This window comes from Pseudophryne corroboree, chromosome 2 (genome assembly GCF_028390025.1).
Source record: "Pseudophryne corroboree isolate aPseCor3 chromosome 2, aPseCor3.hap2, whole genome shotgun sequence".
In the NCBI taxonomy this organism is placed as follows: Eukaryota; Metazoa; Chordata; class Amphibia; order Anura; family Myobatrachidae; genus Pseudophryne; species Pseudophryne corroboree.
The window spans coordinates 749,788,997-749,810,541 of NC_086445.1; the positions used below are offsets into that span (position 1 = coordinate 749,788,997).

Here is a 21,545-nt window from a genome sequence, read left to right on the forward strand (position 1 = left end):
GTACTGCAACTTTATTCACATTATATCATGCAGTGGTGTCTCTTATTCTCATGACATCATATCATAGTACCACATTACTCCTAACAGTAATGCCCCTTATTCACATTACACCCCACCACATTCATCTTTATTTACATTAGACCACAGGTTCTCAAACTCAGTCCTCAGGACCCCACACAGTGCAGGTTTTGCAGGTCTCACAGAATCACAAGTGAAAAAATTAGCTCCACCTACTGTATGGACCTTCTAAAATGTGTCAGTTAGTAATGAATACATCTGTGCACTTGCTGGTTTACCTGCAAAACATGCACTGTGTGGGGTCCTGAGGACCAAGTTTGAGAACCACTGCATTAGACCATGCAGTAGTGCCCTTTCCTTATGTTACACCAGAAAATATTGTAGTACACCTTATACAGTACACATACAGTACAGTAATGCCACACATTAGTAATGCATTTCATATTTAAATTTTCTGATTTAATTTCATAGAGCCGCAGTCACTCACAGAATATAGGCATGTACTGTAGCATCTCATTTTATTCTGCAGAAGCTGATTATTCCCGTTTCGCTAGTTTGCCGCCTCTGTACAGTATATCACAATAGAAAAAAGTTATAGTGTCAGTGAAAAAAGCACCTCATGACAGATACTGTACACAAGCTCATGTCTAAATACTGTATACTGTAAGCAGTGACATTAAGGGGTACAGTACTGTATATGCAATTGCAGTCGAATTCCGGCAGGAATACGGAAAAAATGGACACGGGATCCCCCATCTTTTTAGAACCAGCACCGGGCTCTGCGCCTGGTCCTGGTGCAAAAAATAAGGGGGACAAAAAAAGCGTAGGGGTTCCCCATATTTTTTGAATCAGCACTGGGCTCCACTAGCTGGACAGATAATGCACAGCCGGGGGAGACTTTTATACCGGTCCCTGCGGCCATGGAATTAAATACCCAACTAGTCACACCTGGCCGGAGTACCCTGGAGGAGTGGGGGCCCCTTAAATCAAGGGGACCCCCCTCCAGCCACTCGATTATCTCTATCACCCCTGTGTATTGTAGCTAGGGGATTGTGACGCTCCTTCAGCATTGCCCCGTACCCTGCACAAAGTGGTCGTTTTGACAGTGTGCTATGCGATTGAGTCCGGTGTACCGTAATACTGTATGCAATCCTACAGTAGCTTATCCCTCCCCTGTGTATTTTGGCTAGGGGATTGTGACGCTCCTTCAGCATTGCCCCATAACCTGCACAAGGGTTCAGGGGCGGCGGCCATTTTGCCAGTGTGCTACAGTATGTCATCGAGTCCGGTGTACCATAATATGCATACTGTGTATTTTAGCTAGGGGATTGTGACGCTCCTTCAGCATTGCCCCATAGTCTGTACAATCTGGACTATTACTTGCTCCGTAGCCTAGGGCCTCTGTGGTCGTCCATGCCGCTGACTTCGTCCAGTCCGCTGCGGTCCTCCAGGCCTCCTCTGCGGTCCTCCAGGCCTCGGTCGTCCAGGCCGCTGACTTGAACCGCTTGGTGGTGTGTTGCAATGATGGTGCGGCAAACTCCAACTTGCCATTCTTCCCTCGTTTGTTCAATGACTTTCTTCATGGCTTCTACCATCTGTTCCTTTATGCCTTCTTTAAGGCCAGCCACATCGGTCTGCAGCTGATTGACCTGTCCACCAACTTCTGACTCCATATTGGTCACCTTACTGAGTAGCTCCTTTAGTAAAACAGGACAGGTACACTGGCAGTCCTGCACTTTGGTGTTCACATCTGTGAAATGCAACCTTCTTCGTGGTGAATGTGTCATGTCTTCTTGTCCAGGGGTGGCTACATGGTCCAAAAAAGAAGCTTCCTGATGCAGCGTGTTTGTCACGTCCTCTAGCACCGGTATTTCCAGATTCATTGGCTGAACACTGTGATCTGCAGGAGATGGAACAATTACATCATTTGCCACACCACATATCAGCTCCAACGTATTATTCTTTGCCTTGGCATTTTTTCGTGGTTTCACCACATTTTCTTTCTGAGCCGCCTTGGCAGTTTTCTTCTTCTTTTGTGGGACTACTGCAGCAAGTTTCTGTGCCACTGATGGGTGGGTTTTGGCACTCCCGTAAAATCTGGTAGTCTGCATTCTTTGTCTTTTGTCTAAAAATATAAAAACCACAATAAGAAAACATGTAAAGCACAGCATGCTAAAAATAGCAAACAACTGTACATTTTCAAATAAAGTGCACAACAGTAAAGTGCAAATACAGTACTGTACAGTATTTGCCTTTTTTCCCTGTGCCTCCCAACAAGAACCTCTGCAGGAGGGACAGAATGCTCTGTTACGGACTTCAGTTTAAATATACAGTATGATTACCATCACCTGTGCGAACAACTATACTGTACAGTAGTTACTGTATTTGATAAGATAGGTGTTTCACCACAAGTGATAGCAATCATTCAGTACTACTGCACATACCTGTAGTACACCGGGATAAGCAAGGTCTATGTACATTACGTTATACCGAGCTGGATCGCTTAGCAACCTGACAAAATGGCCACCGACCGTGAACTCCCAGCACGTGGCAGCGCTTGGATATGGAGTGAGATACAGTATGGTACAGTCCAGGGGCAATGCTGAAGGAGCGTCACAATCCCCTAGCTCAATTACTAGAGCCATCTTAACAGCAGTGTGGGCCCCTGGACACAGCAATGCACTGGGGCCCCTACCCACTCACCAGCGGAAGGGGTGGGGGGAGCTATCAGCGGCAGCTTTGATGCTCCGCGGGGGATAGGGGGGGTTCTATCTTTCGCTCAGTATGTACAGTAGGACCTGGAGAAATAATTTCTGCTAATTATTCCTTTACTGCACAGATGGGGCAGGAAGGAGAACACTAAACTGTAGAAGGGGGCATTGTGCTGAATGAAGGGGCCCTGGTACATGACTTCCAGGGTGGTAGGGGGTGTTTAATACACAGGGGAGGAGTGGATAATGGAGTGGGCTTAATATTAGTGTTATGGACTGCAATTAGTTTCCTGTATGAAACAGATACAGTACAGTAAATAACCCTCCTTGGAAGTGCATGGGCCCTGTGAGACTTACAGTAGTGTACAGCATAAGGGTCGACTGACATGATGTACAAGCATTACATACAGTACATGTCAGTACTGTATGTAAATTCTTCAATTATTGCCTAACAACAATGCTGCTTACTGTATATTAAATACTGTAGGCCTAGAAATGTGCATCTCAATATAGTAGTTAAAAACACAGGGGCCTATGTGGATAAGCGAGTTCTATGCACACTAAAAATGGCCACCGACCGTGAACCCCCAGCACGTGGCAGCGCTCGGATATGTAGTGAGATACAGTATGGCATACATTTCACAGTTCAGGGGGCAATGCTGAAGGAGCGTCACAATCCCCTAGCTCAATTACATTGGGATAAGCGAGGTCTATGCACATTACGGTATACCGAGCTGGATCGCTTAGCAACCTGACAAAATGGCCGCCGACCGTGAACTCCCAGCACGTGGCAGCGCTCGGATATGTAGTGAGATACAATATGGCATACATTTCACAGTTCAGGGGGCAATGCTGAAGGAGCGTCACAATCCCCTAGCCAAAATACACAGGGGAGGGATAAGCTACTGTAGGATTGCATACAGTATTACGGTACACCGGACTCAATCGCATAGCACACTGTCAAAACGACCACTACCCATGAACCCCCACCTCCTGAACCCCCACCTCGTGGCAGGCAGCAGTTGGGTATGGAATGAGAAATGGCATAAGCTGTGCAGGCTACGGGGCGATGCTGAAGGAGCGTCACAATCCCCTAGCTCAATTACATTGGGATAAGCGAGGTCTATGCACATTACGGTATACCGAGCTGGATCGCTTAGCAACCTGACAACATGGCCGCCGACCGTGAACTCCCAGCACGTGGCAGCGCTCGGATATGGAGTGAGATACAATATGGCATACTGTACATTTCACAGTTCAGGGGGCAATGCTGAAGGAGCGTCACAATCCCCTAGCTCAATACAGTATCTCACGCTTACAGTATCTTACAGTATACGCTTACAGTATCTCTGTGTATTCAGAATAGACTGAAAATGAGTGGAAATTATGGTTTTTGAGGTTAATAATAATATGGGATCAAAATGACCCCCAAATTCTATGATTTAAGCTGTTTTTTAGGGTTTTTTGAAAAAAACACCCGAATCCAAAACACACCCGAATCCGACAAAAAAAATTCGGTGAGGTTTTGCCAAAACGCGGTCGAACCCAAAACACGGCCGCGGAACCGAACCCAAAACCAAAACACAAAACCGAAAAATTTCAGGCGCTCATCTCTATCATATCCCTGTACCTTAGTTATGGTTTAAGTATCACAGTGCCGTATCTATGGCTGGGCAAGCCGTGCCTGCATGGCTATGTTCGTATTCTGCATGTTTGTATTCTGTCTGGAACACTATCGGAAATTTCCCTCCAATTTTGAGAAGGTAATTTTCTATAGCTTAAAATGGGGGAAGCGCAAGCAGTGCGATGTGCTTCCCTAAAGACTTGCTGCAGCAACGAGCAGAACCCCTTGATGATGAGCAGAACCTCTTGTCGAGGAGCAGGTACTGTGTCAGCCTGTACTATATTAGCGGCATAATATGGTGACAAGGGTATGTGGGGGCATAATATAGTGTCAGGGACATTACAGTGGGGGCATAATATGGTGACAAGGGCATAACTGTGGGTGCTTAATATGGTGAAAAGGGCATTACTGTGTGGGGCAAAATATGGCGACAGGCGCATTACTGTGTGGGGCATAATATGGTGTCGATATTACTGTGTGGGGCATAATATGGTGTCAGGGCATTCCTGTAGTGGCTACCATGGCTTAATATGGAGCAAGGGGCATAATATGGTGCAGGATTGGACTGTTCCACAGGGGTACAGGGGAAACCCCCGATGGTCCCCACAGCCTACTTTATGTATCAGGTACTGTGCACCTGTATTATAAATTATACATATTAACTTATACTGCACAGGACTATGGTTTATTGTCTACAGTGCATTGCTGTTATTAATCTGGTATATTACTATGCATGCACTAGCAGTATTTACTATATATATATATATATATATATATATATATATATACTACAAAGGTACCGGCTCTCCCATAAACTGTTCCAATATTGCGCCGGGTGCCCGTGTTGTAGAAAGTAATACACTAATCCTCGATGGCACAGCACTCCAGACGGCTTGTCAGAACAAATAATACACGGCAATTTGATCAGCAACGTTTCAATGTATTGCACATTGTCCTCAGGCTTACAAATCAAACATAAAACATACTTACATATATAGAGACCTCACCAGGTGTGAAACGCCGTTGATCCGGACACGGGACAGAAAACCCGCCCAGCGGCGTGTCCGTCAGTGATGACGTCATCCATGTGCTCCCCATCACCATGACAACCTTATACACTATGCTTAAGACAACTGGTTCTGTAATGCATAAAGCAAAAAACGTCACATATCAAAATTGCTAATTCAGGAAACAGCATGCACATCATTAAACCCAATATCCAACATATGCACAATCACAGGATTATATTTATCTAAAATGACTCAAGCCCAGATATTCATTTAAACCTCTAGGTGACACAGTATCCAACCGTTGGATCCACTGTGCCTCCCTCTGCAGTAATTTTAATCCCCGATTACCTCCTCTCAATGAAGGCACAATGTGATCAATCATTCGATAGCGGACTGTCGTCAGTGGGTGGCGAGCAGTACTAAAGTGCCGTGCAACCGGTTGCTCACTTTTACCTGTATTAATCGCTGCCTTAATGGCCGACCTGTGAGCTGCCATACGTTCTTTGAAAGTTCTCTCTGTCTTTCCAATGTATGACAGCCCACAGGGGCAGATCAATTGGTACACCACAAAGCGAGACCCACATGTTAGAAGGTGTTGGATTTGATATGTCTTCCCTGTGTGTGGGTGTTGGAATTTGTCTCCTGCTATCAAGAACTGGCATGTAGTGCATGTACATCTATAGCACCCTTTTCTCATGCCAAAAAATACTGATTGCGGTGTAGGGTCAAAGATATCTGTTCTAACTAGAATATCTCGGAGGTTTCTAGTTCTTTTGTAGCAGGGCATAATCCTGGTATCTACCAATTTCAAATCAGGGTCCGTCTGTATAAGCTCCCAATGTTTTTTAACTGAGCTTTTGATGGAATTACTGGCTGAGTTAAATTCCTGCACCCAAGGTATATGGGAGCTTTGTGACCGATTCTTATGTGAGTATAAAAGTTGTTGCCTATCTAGGGCAAGGGCCTTACTTTTGGCTTCCTTTAATAATTTAGGGCAGTAGCCTCGTTCCAAAAATTTTTGTGATATGATGTCAATCTGATTGGCTGCCAACACAGGATCTGATGTGATGCGTTTGGCCCTAAGGAATTGGGAATATGGGAGCCCCCGCTTAAGAGGTAAAGGGTGACAGCTTTTGAAATGTAGCAGGTTATTTCTATCTGTGGGTTTTGAAAAAAGAGATGTAGTGATTTTCCCTTCACAAATGGTTAACTGTACATCAAGGAATTGAATAGTGTCTGCATCAATAGAATATGTAAGCTTGATAGGGTGTTCTCTACTATTGTGTGCATCTATGATGGCAATAAAGGATTCTCTGGCACCCTGCCAGATGACTAGCAAATCATCTATATACCTGCAAAAGAAAATGACATTCTTTGATATCTCCATATCCGCAAAAAACAATTCTTCCTCTACGTCAAACATGTAAATGTTAGAGTACGATCGGGCCACATTGGACCCCATCGCACAACCCCGACGCTGCAAATAAAATTTGCCGTCGTACAGAAAATAATTTTTGCTGAGTGTCATCTCCAATAGACGCAGACATAAAGTGATGTCAAGTCCACTGAAATCTTTTAGATTTTTTAAGAACTTTTCCACCGCTACCAAGCCTCCCTCATGGGGGATAGATGTATACAGGCTCTGCACATCTATTGTGCAGAGTAATGTATTAGCTGGTAGGGTGGGTAAGCTCTCCATATGTCTCAAAAGTGTACTCGTATCCAGTAGATATCTGGGCATGCGCTGTATATACGGCTGGAATATTTCATCTAAAAAGATGGCTACCGGCTGGAATAGTGACCCTCTAGCCGAAATAATTGGTCGCCCAGGAGGTTTGACCAAACTTTTATGGACCTTGGGAGTCGTATATAAAATGGGGACCAATGGATATGAGGGAATCAGCGCATTCCGGACATCTACTGGAATGAGATTAGCTTGTACTGCTGCATCCAAACAATCAGTCAAATCTCTAGAAAATTGAACAGTGGGGTCACTAGCTAGTCGACAGTACGTGCAACTATCAGCCAGCTGTGACTCAATTTCATATTTATAGTCTTTGAGATTTTGCACCACTAGAGCACCCCCTTTGTCAGCAGGTCGAAATATTAAGTCTCTATTTGCAGCCAATTGTGTCAGGGCCTCTCGCTGGCCTTTGGTAAGATTGTCTCTCACATAGGGTGGTTTGTCCACTACTTGATCACAATCTTGTTCAATTAATCGCATGAAAGTACGTATGGAGGCGTTAGTTGATTGTGGATCAAACGTTGATTTTGGCAACAACTTCTTCACTTTATCGGGAACTTCCATAGTTACCGGAATTGGATTGGGGGTAGCTTTAGGTGGCTGTTTTGCAAAAAACTCTTTCAATCTTAAAGTTCTGTTCAAATTGTATTTTTCAATTTTCCATTGTAACTGCTGTGGTTTAGATAATGGGACGAACGAGAGTCCTTTTGATAGAACCTGCAGTTCCACTTCATTAAATGTATAATCAGAGAGATTGATTATGGAGCTTTCTTCGCCTTGGGTGGTTTTGCAGCTCTGCCTCGGCCTCTGCCTCTTCCATTGTTGGCCCCGTCGCGTATGGGCTCGCCATCGTGGTCGCTTCGTTCTTTGGCCCTTGTAGTTGCCCCTAAAGGGACATTCGTCTGTGACGATGAAGCATGTGTATCCGATTCACTTGCAGTTGAATTATATTCAGTGGATGATTCCGGATTTCGTCTATTACCTTGACGGCGACGGAAAAATGGTTTTCTTTGGCCATAGTGCGGCTGACTGTCATTCCACCGATATACATTATTATTTTCATAATCCTGCTCCACCTTGCTTTTTTTCTCCGCTTTGAATTTAATCAACTCTCTCTTGTAAGTCTGCAGTTGGTTATTTAATTTCTCATACCATTTCGTCTCTTCATCAGCTTCCATGGCAGGTTTGTGTGTGGCTTCAATTTCTGCAATTTTCTCTTTCATTAAGTTCATCTCTTTTGTGCTTTGTTCAATTATAAGCAACATGAGGTCCATAGAGCATCGGTTCATGATGCCTACCCACTTCCTACAGAAGGAAGGATCATGTCGGCCAATCGTTGGCGCATTTCTTATTCTGAGTCCGCGGGGTATCTTTTTAGACCTGTAATACTCGCTGAGGGATAGGCAATGGTAATAAAAGTCAATCTCCTTCCGTTTGTATTTTAACAATCTACGGAAAACATTATCCAAAGAGCTTGCTTCTGCCTGATCCTGTAGTACCGCGTCATATAGTATCCCCTCTGCTTCAGACTCAGAGTACATATGTATTATGCCTAATGGACTAACCCTGGGCATGAAGCCACTGGTATTTTCATCCATTGCAGTGGGTGCAGTCATCATGAAGTGCAATTTGGAAAGCGAACCAAAATATTGCTTAAAGTGCCAGTGCAAGATAGGGTATAAAAGCTGGATGGCAATGTAAACTCCCCTAAGTTAAATCGTGCAAAATATTCAAAAAAAGGTGCAAAAATGTGCAACAATTAAAATTCAGCAATAATCTGCTGAGCCATGGATGCCTGGATGCGGACTGACAATAACTAGTTGGGGAGCCCTGTAAAGATAGCTGCACCACTGCCACCGGTGCAGCTAGAATAGATACTACAAAGGTACCGGCTCTCCCATAAACTGTTCCAATATTGCGCCGGGTGCCCGTGTTGTAGAAAGTAATACACTAATCCTCGATGGCACAGCACTCCAGACGGCTTGTCAGAACAAATAATACACGGCAATTTGATCAGCAACGTTTCAATGTATTGCACTTTGTCCTCAGGCTTACAAATCAAACATAAAACATACTTACATATATAGAGACCTCACCAGGTGTGAAACGCCGTTGATCCGGACACGGGACAGAAAACCCGCCCAGCGGCGTGTCCGTCAGTGATGACGTCATCCATGTGCTCCCCATCACCATGACAACCTTATACACTATGCTTAAGACAACTGGTTCTGTAATGCATAAAGCAAAAAACGTCACATATCAAAATTGCTAATTCAGGAAACAGCATGCACATCATTAAACCCAATATCCAACATATGCACAATCACAGGATTATATTTATCTAAAATGACTCAAGCCCAGATATTCATTTAAACCTCTAGGTGACACAGTATCCAACCGTTGGATCCACTGTGCCTCCCTCTGCAGTAATTTTAATCCCCGATTACCTCCTCTCAATGAAGGCACAATGTGATCAATCATTCGATAGCGGACTGTCGTCAGTGGGTGGCGAGCAGTACTAAAGTGCCGTGCAACCGGTTGCTCACTTTTACCTGTATTTTGTCCTGTGATTGTGCATATGTTGGATATTGGGTTTAATGATGTGCATGCTGTTTCCTGAATTAGCAATTTTGATATGTGACGTTTTTTGCTTTATGCATTACAGAACCAGTTGTCTTAAGCATAGTGTATAAGGTTGTCATGGTGATGGGGAGCACATGGATGACGTCATCACTGACGGACACGCCGCTGGGCGGGTTTTCTGTCCCGTGTCCGGATCAACGGCGTTTCACACCTGGTGAGGTCTCTATATATGTAAGTATGTTTTATGTTTGATTTGTAAGCCTGAGGACAATGTGCAATACATTGAAACGTTGCTGATCAAATTGCCGTGTATTATTTGTTCTGACAAGCCGTCTGGAGTGCTGTGCCATCGAGGATTAGTATATATATATATATATATATAGCCAAATCACAGAACAAAGTCCCGGGAAGCCGCACTGACACTCTCCATTAGAAAAAGAGCAGGTGTCCGGTTAAATAGAAGATAATACAGTCACATGCCAATCCCTCGGAATGAGGTTTAAGACAGAACCAGCACTCTGCGTAATATTCAAAACAAATTTTTACTCCACGTTGAACTTCATTCTTAGAACAGTTACATCGACATCAGCATGTATCGACAGCAGCATATACTCATCGTATTGTAGTAATATTTCATCACTGGCAAACTCCCAAACAGCCGTTTTCGGTAAGTAACCTTCCTCAGGGGAATAACCAAGCAAAATGTGAAACTGCCATGTCAGAAAGTGCTTGCGTGCCGTGCAACCCTTGCATCACCTGTGAGCACTGGTCTCTGTGGGCGGTGATGGACTCCAGGTTCTGGTGGTGAGTAGGGCACTGTGAGCACATTATATGTGCTCACAGTGCCCTACTCACCACCAGAACCTGGAGTCCATCACCGCCCACAGAGACCAGTCCCGCCGCTGCACATACATCAGGAAGCGTGCGCTGTGGAATGCACGCCGCTCCCCACGAGTTCGGAAGTTCCGGTACGTGAAACGCAAACTGCGTGTCACTCTGCGGAAGTCCCCCCGTCAGTGCTGCGCTAGCGGGCACAGCGTCTCGGGGCAACAAGTGTATGTATCCCATTGTGCTGATAGTAGTATTGGCAACAATACAGTAACAAACATAACTGTCAAATAACCATGCAGAAATAATAATAAAGTGATTCTAGCAGGACTGACAAAGATCAGTAAGGATCGAAAATGACACCAAGGTTACAATAGTGGGGCACCTGAATAATACCATCAAAAATACATTAACCCTAAATAACTAACAGTATTCTCATATGATCCAAAAGTTAGAGAAGTCCTGTACATGAATGTGGATAAAAAACCATCTAACTAACACACAGCAAAAATCAGAAATCATGAAGAAAGACAAAAAGGACTTACAGACATGTGAACACAGGGTCAATGTATACAGAAAAGTATATCGTATTATTATTAGAAAGGGCACCATTACTCATAGTGCCCACAAACAATGCCCGGGATCCATCAGATCACAGTACCTTAAAGAAAAGGAACTAAAGAAAATTCTTCATTGAGACCATGGGGGGCCATAGACTCCATCTGGTATATCCATCGACACTCTTGCTGGAGTAGGAGTCTGTGTCTGTCCCCTCCCCTCCTCAAGGGTGGTACGTGATCAATTGGCATGTAAGTAAACTCACTCAATTTGTGTCCAACAGAGACAAAATGCCTGGCAACAGGGGGAGTACTGCCATCAATTTTCTGGTATGCCTTTTTTATCGAGGACCTATGCATGGAAATCCTCTCCTTCAGCATTCGTATCATTTTTCCTATGTAGATTTTCTTACACGGGCAGACAATCATGTAAGTCACAAATTTAGTTTCACAGGTCATCCTATGTCTTAAGGTGTATTTTGAGCCTTTAGACGGATGACAACAGATCTTGCCTGTCAACATGAAGCTGCAGTTAACACATCCATGGCACCTGAAAGCACCAGTTTGAAGTTGCAGCCACTGAGTTCCCTTGCCCACATGTGGGCTAATGTCGGAGAAGGTTACTTTTTCTTTCATGTTACGGCTGCGTCGGTAACAAAACAGTGGCAACTGTTCACAGCATCGTCTCATCACAGGGTCCGTTTGCAGAATATGCCAATGTCTGCAGATGGATTGTCGGGCATTACTTGAGGAGATCGAATACGTACTGGCAAAAACCAGTCGATCAGACTCCAATTTGGGCCGAGGTTTCAATAATTCATCTCGTGAGAGCAACATGCATTTATCAATGGCTTGTCGTACTTCAGTGCTGTGATAACCCCTGTTGATAAAGTTATCCCCCATCTTCATAAGTGCCTCATGTAATGTCTCATGATTAGAGGTAATTCTTGCCACGCGGACCAACTGGGAGTACGGTAAACCCTTTTTCAGTGCTACGGGGTGAAAGCTTGATGCAAGAAGGAGAGAATTTTTGCCAGTGGGCTTCCTATAAATCCCTGTTGTTAACATCCCATCCTGTACACGTACGGACACATCGAGATAGTTGATCACGGAAGCATTATGGGTACTTGTGAATCTGATGGACCCCGGAATACTATTGAGCTTAGCAACAAAATCAGACAAGAGCCGGTCACCCCCAGTCTACAGCATAAACAGGTCATCTATATAGCGCACATAGAATTTAATATTTTTTGAAAAAGTTAAATCACCCATAATATGTCTCTGTTCATATTGATGCATGAACAGATTGGCTTACGATGGGGCCATATTGGACCCCATCACGGTGCCTTTAAGTTGTAAATAAAATGAGTTATTAAACAGGAAGTAGTTTTTGTGGAGCACCACTTCCATCAATAAAAGAAAAAATTCTAACGGAGGACCCTTATACTGTGGACTAAGGGCGACGGACTCTTTTACAGCAGACAATCCCTCAGCATGCCCAATATTAGTGTACAGACTGGTGATGTCCATGGTCACCAGTGTACAGTCCTCTGAAAGCGGACCATTAGCTTTGAGTTTGCAAAGAAAATCGGTAGTATCCTTAATGTAATGAGGGGTAGCCTGAACCACCGGTTGAAGGTGGAAATCGATAAATTGAGAGATTGGTTGACCTAAAGACCCACGAGAAGAAATAATGGGCCTACCAGGTGGTTTAATGAGCGACTTATGCACTTTAGGCAAAATATATATTAGGGGGATCTTCGGAAAGTCCTGTCCTAGAAAGTCAAAGGTGGATTCATCAATCCAACCATTAGAGAGTCCTAAGGAAATGATCGAGTCGATTTCCTTCTTGAATCGTTCAGTAGGGTCAAGGGGGAGAAATTTGTAACATTCCGTATCAGTCAACTGACGCAGAATCTCATCGATGTAATCCTGATGATTCATTATAACAATCGCCCCGCCCTTATCTGCAGGACGTATAATGATGTCAGGATTATCTCGTAAACATTTAATGGCCTCAGACTCCTGTTTGGACAAATTGGAAAAATGCATTCGACCTTTCTGTATTGAGGCCAAAGTTTTGTTACGAACTAACCTCATAAATGTCTCTATCGACGCATTACTAGGTGGTGGATCAAACGTACTCCTGCCCCTGAAGGTAGGCTGTTGTCCAGTTAATTCACCCTTTCGTAGATAGAAGTCCTTTAAACGCAATTATCGTTGCCTGGTTATTCCCCTGAGGAAGGTTACTTACCGAAAACAGCTGTTTGGGAGTTTGCCAGTGATGAAATATTACTACAATACGATGAGTATATGCTGTTGTCGATACATGCTGATGTCGATGTAACTGTTCTAAGAATGAAGTTCAACGTGGAGTAAAAATTTGTTTTGAATATTACGCAGAGTGCTGGTTCTGTCTTAAACCTCATTCCGAGGGATTGGCATGTGACTGTATATATATATATATATATATATATATATATATATCAACCAATACTTAACTCCGGCACTCCAGACGTCCCTCCGGACCAACTTGCTAAGGTGCCTTCCCCCAGGGGGGTCACCCCAATACACAATCAGGAATAAACGAGGCGGCACTCAGAGACTTGCAAAAGACATCAAACGTGTATTAAGTGCTGTCAACGTTTCAGGGACCACCTCCCCTTCGTCAGGATAACTGCACAAGTGTACAAATCAAACTTATATAACAAAAAACTTACCCCCCTTGCACGATTCCCCACGCTCGTTCTCCTCTGGCCACGCCACTCGGGCGTCCCGTTCGGCGTCACCGCTCGCATCAGCGGAACCGGAAGTGACGTCGCGGCTCCCTCCTGTGTGGCCATGGAGTTGCTACAAACAAAACAACATATGTAAAAACACACGTGTCTATTTAGAAGACTGCAACGTCAAATGTGTTGCAGATAAAAAGTGTACATTATCTTACCAACACAAAACCAACAACATGATTGCTAATATATAAAAATACATGATGCTGCTATCATTCATAAAAATACGTTCATCAGTATAACATACATAATCAAGCAGACGAGATCATATATATGTGCAAAGTGAATACAGATACAGTGTATAATGATAAAAAGACTGCGACACGCCAAGATCACTATAGGTATACTGTCAATAATAAAAATAAAAATAAACCTACATGTGGTCAGAACACCTAAACTGTCTCTGTTTTTAACCCCCTACTACAACCATACTGAAAATATACGTGCAGGCCATATGTGTCACAAAGGGCGCTCCCTATTTATAGAAAATTAATGAGACCTAGGCTGTCATTGAGCCCACCTGGTTTAATGGTATTGAGTCTATGTATCCACATAGACTCAAGTTGAAGGAGTTTCTTACCCCTGTTACCCCCACGAGGAGACTCAGGGACATGATCTATTATACAGTGTTTAAACGTAGCCATACTATGTCTGTGTTCTACAAAATGTTTGGCTACTGGCTGTTCCCCATTACCAGATGCCAACGCATTCCTTATAGCAAGTCTGTGTTGGGCCATCCTCACCTTGAATTGGCACTCGGTCTTTCCGATGTAATAACGCCCACAAGGACAAATGATGGCATACACCACGAATTTGGAAGTGCAGGTGAGGGGCCATCTGATGTTAAATTTTTTCCCGGAGAATGGATGCGAAATGCTATCGCCAGGAGACATGTGGGTGCACGTAGTGCACCCTGTGCACTTGAAGCAGCCGTTTCTGCGGGACATTACGTGTTTAGGAGGAGGTGTCTTAAACTTGGCCATGTCAGTCTTAACTAGCATGTCTCTGATGTTTCGGCCTCTGGTGTAACTGGGCATAGCCCTCTTATCTCGAAACACTTTTAAATCTGGGTCCGTGGACAATATTGGCCATAGTTGGCGCAACTTCTTGGAGTTTTGTTCGCTGTGTACATTAAATTCTTTGACCCACGGGATGACTCTAGACATGTCCCGTGTCTGAGTGGTCTTTAGTAACTCCTCCCTATTTTTGGCTGCCGCCTTTTGTCTGGCTATACGAAGGAGGTCTCGAGGATAGCCTCTTTTGACAAACCTCTGCTCCATTTCTTCCAGCTGTGCATCTCTCACTGTGCTATTGCTATTCACCCTACAAACCCTCAGGAATTGGGAAAATGGCAGCCCCTGTACCGTCGACCTGGGGTGGAAACTATCAAACCTCAAGATTGTGTTGCGATCTGATGGTTTTTTATAAAGGCTCGTCTCAACCATCCCTGCTCTAAGGTTCAGTTGGATGTCTAGAAAGCAAATCTCAGTGCTGCTGAAACTCATAGTCAGTTTCACGGGGCTGTCCGTTGAATTATGCATCGCCACAAGATCGAGTAGATCTTGCACATCACCTCTCCAAAATAATAGCAGATCGTCTATGTACCTGTAGTAGACAAACAATCTTTGTGCTATTGAGGGATTAGTAAAGAACAGCGCCCGCTCCACCTCCCACATATACGCATTAGCGAACGAGGGTGCCACGGCCGACCCCATGGCACACCCCGTTCGCTGCCTGTAGAAGACGCCATCAAACATAAAAAAATTGTGTGATAAAGTGATAAAGTGATAAAGTGGGATCTTTGGGTAACATGCAATAAGTGTCACCGTCAGATAACAATCGCTGACACTCCTACGTGATCCCACTAAGATGTATCAGGCTGAATTGACGCAGCTGCTTCAGAAGGCCAGAGAGGACGGCATTATTAACACCAGTATTGCACAAAAGTTATCCTCTGAGTGGCCAGTTATTCCTCTGTTCTATACCATCCCCAAGGTGCATAAGGACGCACAGAGACCCCCGGGGAGACCAATTATTTCTGCCCGGGGTTCTCTGTGCGAGCCTTTAGCAATATACCTAGATGCATATTTACAGCCCTGTATACAGGGTACCTTTACCCATTTGAAGGATTCGAGTATGTTATTACAGAGGTTGTTACAGGTAAACCAAGTACCAGATGATGTCACTTTGGCCACTATAGACATCACAAGCCTGTATACGTGCATACCGCACGAGCAGGGTTTACAGGCAGTGAGGCAGTTGATTGTGGGAAACAGTGCATATGTAGGTCCTGACGTAGATTTTTTTATTTCATTATTACGGTTTACTTTATCACACAATTTTTTATGTTTGATGGCGTCTTCTACAGGCAGCGAACGGGGTGTGCCATGGGGTCGGCCGTGGCACCCTCGTTCGCTAATGCGTATATGTGGGAGGTGGAGCGGGCGCTGTTCTTTACTAATCCCTCAATAGCACAAAGATTGTTTGTCTACTACAGGTACATAGACGATCTGCTATTATTTTGGAGAGGTGATGTGCAAGATCTACTCGATCTTGTGGCGATGCATAATTCAACGGACAGCCCCGTGAAACTGACTATGAGTTTCAGCAGCACTGAGATTTGCTTTCTAGACATCCAACTGAACCTTAGAGCAGGGATGGTTGAGACGAGCCTTTATAAAAAACCATCAGATCGCAACACAATCTTGAGGTTTGATAGTTTCCACCCCAGGTCGACGGTACAGGGGCTGCCATTTTCCCAATTCCTGAGGGTTTGTAGGGTGAATAGCAATAGCACAGTGAGAGATGCACAGCTGGAAGAAATGGAGCAGAGGTTTGCCAAAAGAGGCTATCCTCGAGACCTCCTTCGTATAGCCAGACAAAAGGCGGCAGCCAAAAATAGGGAGGAGTTACTAAAGACCACTCAGACACGGGACATGTCTAGAGTTATCCCGTGGGTCAAAGAATTTAATGTACACAGCGAACAAAACTCCAAGAAGTTGCGCCAACTATGGCCAATAGTGTCCACGGACCCAGATTTAAAAGTGTTTCGAGATAAGGGGGTTATGCCCAGTTACACCAGAGGCCGAAACATCAGAGACATGCTAGTTAAGACTGACATGGCCAAGTTTAAGACACCTCCTCCTAAACACGTAATGTCCCGCAGAAACGGCTGCTTCAAGTGCACAGGGTGCACTACGTGCACCCACATGTCTCCTGGCGATAGCATTTCGCATCCATTCTCCGGGAAAAAATTTAACATCAGATGGCCCCTCACCTGCACTTCCAAATTCGTGGTGTATGCCATCATTTGTCCTTGTGGGCGTTATTACATCGGAAAGACCGAGTGCCAATTCAAGGTGAGGATGGCCCAACACAGACTTGCTATAAGGAATGCGTTGGCATCTGGTAATGGGGAACAGCCAGTAGCCAAACATTTTGTAGAACACAGACATAGTATGGCTACGTTTAAACACTGTATAATAGATCATGTCCCTGAGTCTCCTCGTGGGGGTAACAGGGGTAAGAAACTCCTTCAACTTGAGTCTATGTGGATACATAGACTCAATACCATTAAACCAGGTGGGCTCAATGACAGCCTAGGTCTCATTAATTTTCTATAAATAGGGAGCGCCCTTTGTGACACATATGGCCTGCACGTATATTTTCAGTATGGTTGTAGTAGGGGGTTAAAAACAGAGACAGTTTAGGTGTTCTGACCACATGTAGGTTTATGTTTATTTTTATTATTGACAGTATACCTATAGTGATCTTGGCGTGTCGCAGTCTTTTTATCATTATACACTGTATCTGTATTCACTTTGCACATATATATGATCTCGTCTGCTTGATTATGTATGTTATACTGATGAACGTATTTTTATGAATGATAGCAGCATCATGTATTTTTATATATTAGCAATCATGTTGTTGGTTTTGTGTTGGTAAGATAATGTACACTTTTTATCTGCAACACATTTGACGTTGCAGTCTTCTAAATAGACACGTGTGTTTTTACATATGTTGTTTTGTTTGTAGCGTCTCCATGGCCACACAGGAGGGAGCCGCGACGTCACTTCCGGTTCCGCTGATGCGAGCGGTGACGCCGAACGGGACGCCCGAGTGGCGTTGCCAGAGGAGAACGAGCGTGGGGAATCGTGCAAGGGGGGTAAGTTTTTTGTTATATAAGTTTGATTTGTACACTTGTGCAGTTATCCTGACGAAGGGGAGGGGGTCCCCGAAACGTTGACAGCACTTAATACACGTTTGATGTCTTTTGCAAGTCTCTGAGTGCCGCCTCGTTTATTCCTGATTATATATATATATATATATATATATAGATATATAGATATATATATATATAGATATATATATATATATAGATCAAGGGTCCCAGCACATGCACTCTCAAATGGTTAGGCAAACCAATATGGCAGCTGGCCACACCCCCTCTGGAGTCTGGCCACACCCTTAAACGCTGCTTTTCCCGGAGGGCTCTTCATGCCCCAGTCTGACACTGATATTGTGTACTATACTATGTCGGTGAAAAGTAGCCTTTTCCTGCAAGGCCACACCCATTGTCGTAAAACCACACCCATTAAATCAAGGCCATGCTCCCATTTGTCATGCCGCTGTCGCGGCCGCCGTACTTGCCTCTCCAGGGGTGCTGGCTCTCCGGGCGGCCGTCCTCTCTGGAGGTCTCCGGCACCCGGCGCTCCGTCCGGCGCTCGTAGTGTGGACGTCGCGGATGCGCCCGGCGTCCACTGGGGGACGGGTGATGTCATCGGTGCTTCCCCAATCAGGTGCTGGTGGAAAGTACAAATTCAGACGCCGGGCAGAGCTCCGGCGCCTGAGTATCATCGTTACTGCTGCTGTAGTTGTGATCTCCAGAGCTCCCGTATCCCTGTGGCGTCAGCGCTTCCTCCGTGCCTCCAGCACCTCCGTGCCTCCAAGCACCTCCGTGCCTCCAGCACCTCCGTGCCTCCAAGCACCTCCGTGCCTCCAGCACCTCCGTGCCTCCAAGCACCTCCGTGCCTCCAGCACCTCCGTGCCTCCGAGCACCTCCGTGCCTCCAGCACCTCCGTGCCTCCAAGCACCTCAGCGTCTCCAAGCACTTCAGCGCCTTCAAGCACCTCAATGCCTCTAGCACCTCAATGCCTCTAGCACCTCAGTGCCTCTAGCACCTCAGCATCGCTCTCAGTTAGCTTATGGTATTCTTCACCAATTCATCAGCACCTTTGCAAGTCTTGTCTTTCAGGAGACCTTCAAGCGTCCACCCGTGCCTTCTGCCTACCGTCCTAATCCTGCATGAGGAAAACCTACATTCGGCCATCTCTACTGCGACCCAGTGGCGGTTCCTCTTCCCGGTCACCGGAAAAAACCCAGAGTCCACAACACTTCCAAACCAGGTCAGTGATTGTATACTCAGGCCACATGGACCCGGGGGATCGGAACACAGAGTCGAGCGCCATCCAAAGTTTACCTTCCCGAGTTTAGACTCAGGAGGCGACACAGGGCCAGGTGATGCAATATCTCCAGGAATTGTCCGGCCGATTGGATCAAATTCAAGCATCTTTAGCTTCCGTAATTCCGGTTTCAGTTCCCGTAACTGCTCCAGCTGCCGTTTCTAGTAACGCCCAACCTCCGGCCGGTACCAGGTCACGCCTTCAGCTTCCTACTCCTTCCCGCTATAATGGGAATCCAAGAATTGCTGTGATTTTCTAAACCAGTGTGAGGTGCACTTCGAGCTTCTCTCTCATAATTTCCCTACGGATCGGTCTAAGGTAGCGTATATCATTTCCCTGCTTGAAGGGTCAGCGTTGGATTGGGTGTCTCCGTTATGGGAACGATCTGATCCCGTGGTTTCCAACTACACCAACTTCATTACGTCCTTTCGAAGAATCTTCGACGAGCCCGGCAGGATGACCACTGCTTCTTCTGACTTGCTCCGTGTTCGTCAGGGCTCCCGCTCCGTGGGTCAGTACGTGGTTAATTTCCAGACCATTGCCTCTGAACTTCGCTGGAATAATGACGCCCTGAGGGCTGCCTTCTGGAACGGTCTCTCCGACCGGCTGAAAGATGAGTTGGTCACTAGGGATCTGCCGGATCCATTAGAAGAGTTGATCTCCCTTTGCGTCAAGGTGGATCTTCGGATGCAGGAGCGTGGAGGAGAACGTAGTCGTTCAGATCGTTCCAGGTTCCGGCATCCTCCTCCTAGGCCGGCGGCTGTGCCCAGCTCGGACGAACCCATGCAAATTAACCGGTCCCGACTGTCTCCGGAGGAACGACAGCGTCGTCGTGAGGGTAAACTTTGCCTTTACTATGGAGCCGCAGATAATTTCCTTAAGTTTTGTAAATCTCTTCCGGTAAATGGGCAGGCCTAGCTTGTTCTGGAGGAGTCAAGTTGGGGGTCACGACTAAATCTTCTCCGATTTTGGATTGTTTGCTTCCTGTGTCTTTAATCACCGAGTCAGTCTCCAAGTATTGTGAGGCCCTGTTGGATTCCGGAGCTGCGGGGAACTTCGTTTCTTCTTCCTGTGTCCAAAGCATGGATTTAAAGGTACGGCCTATCGAGCGGCCTATTTCGTTGACGGCTATCAATGGTACTAAAATTTCCAAGGGTCTCATAACGTGGCGCACGGAGCCAGTTAAGCTGCAGGTCGGGGCTCTACATCAAGAATGTCTGGAATTCTTGGTGATTCCGGAAATGCATCATGATCTGGTCCTCGGAATGCCTTGGCTCAAAATTCATAATCCCCACATTGACTGGAAGTCCTCTCAAATTCTGTCTTGGAGTTCTTTTTGTCATGCTAACTGTCTCACTCCCGTTTGTCCGCTCCGTGTCTCTTCTAAGTCGGATGAAGAGCATATTCCGGAGGCGTATCAGGGGTTCAAGGATGTGTTTTCGGAACAGGCGGCTGACCAGTTACCATCTCATAGGCCTTAGGACTGCCCTATTGACCTTATCCCAGGGAAGATGCCGCCCCGTGGCCGCACATATTTTATTTATTTATTTATTAGCAGTTTCTTATATAGCGCAGCATATTCCGTTGCGCTTTACAATTAGAACAACAGTTATAGAACAAAACAGGGCAAAGACAGACATAGCGGTAGGAAGGCCCTGCTCGCAAGCTTACAATCTAGAGGGAAATAGGTATTGATACACAAGGATAGATGCAACCTGTTACATAATGTTTCCCCAGATTGCTAGCTTCTTAGTGGGTTGTATGATAGGATCACCCAGCAATGTTGGAAGACAAAATGTGAGGTTATGGGGACTGTGCAAAGGGAATGTAACTGGATAGGGAAGCATTGAAGGTTATGTGTGTGGGTCAGGAATTTGGTAGGCTTGTCTTGACATATCCTTTGTCACTTCCCGAGACTCAAGCTATGTCGGACTATATTAGTCCAATCTGCTCAAGGGATTCATTCTCCCCTCTTCCTCCCCTGCTGGAGCGGGCTTCTTTTTCGTGAAGAAGAAGGACGGGGGGTTGAGACCATGTATTGACTACCGCGGCTTAAACGATATCACCATCAAGAATAAATACCCCTTGCCACTAATCACAGAGTTATTTAATAAGGTTCGTGGCGCCCGCGTTTTCTCCAAGCTCGATTTGAGGGGAGCTTATAATCTAATACGCATCCGAGAAGGGGATGAATGGAAGACCGCCTTCAATACCCGGGT

General features: G+C 45.4%; 1 protein-coding gene and 1 long non-coding RNA gene across 3 annotated transcripts in view; both read right to left on the reverse strand.

The window, feature by feature from the left end:
• Nucleotides 1–1,283: 1,283 nt before the first annotated feature.
• On the reverse strand, nt 1,284–5,487 carry LOC135051169 (uncharacterized). Of its 2 annotated transcripts, none has more exons than XM_063957295.1 (2): nt 5,361–5,487; nt 1,284–2,143 (listed from the first exon to the last, which is right to left on the reverse strand). In XM_063957295.1, the coding sequence occupies exons 1-2, from the start codon at nt 5,455–5,457 to the stop codon at nt 1,395–1,397; spliced, it is 846 nt and encodes a 281-aa protein (XP_063813365.1). In that variant the 5' UTR covers nt 5,458–5,487; the 3' UTR covers nt 1,284–1,394. The 2 variants fall into 2 exon arrangements, with proteins under 2 accessions (XP_063813365.1, XP_063813366.1); XM_063957296.1 differs by having other exon boundaries at nt 5,344–5,487.
• Nucleotides 5,488–9,186: 3,699 nt separating this feature from the next.
• LOC135051171 (uncharacterized) overlaps nt 9,187–21,545 on the reverse strand; it is a 36,945-nt gene continuing 24,586 nt past the window's right edge. Inside the window, exon 5 of the long non-coding RNA XR_010242092.1 lies at nt 9,187–9,335. This is a non-coding gene — a long non-coding RNA (uncharacterized LOC135051171). The remainder of the gene's footprint in view (nt 9,336–21,545) is intronic.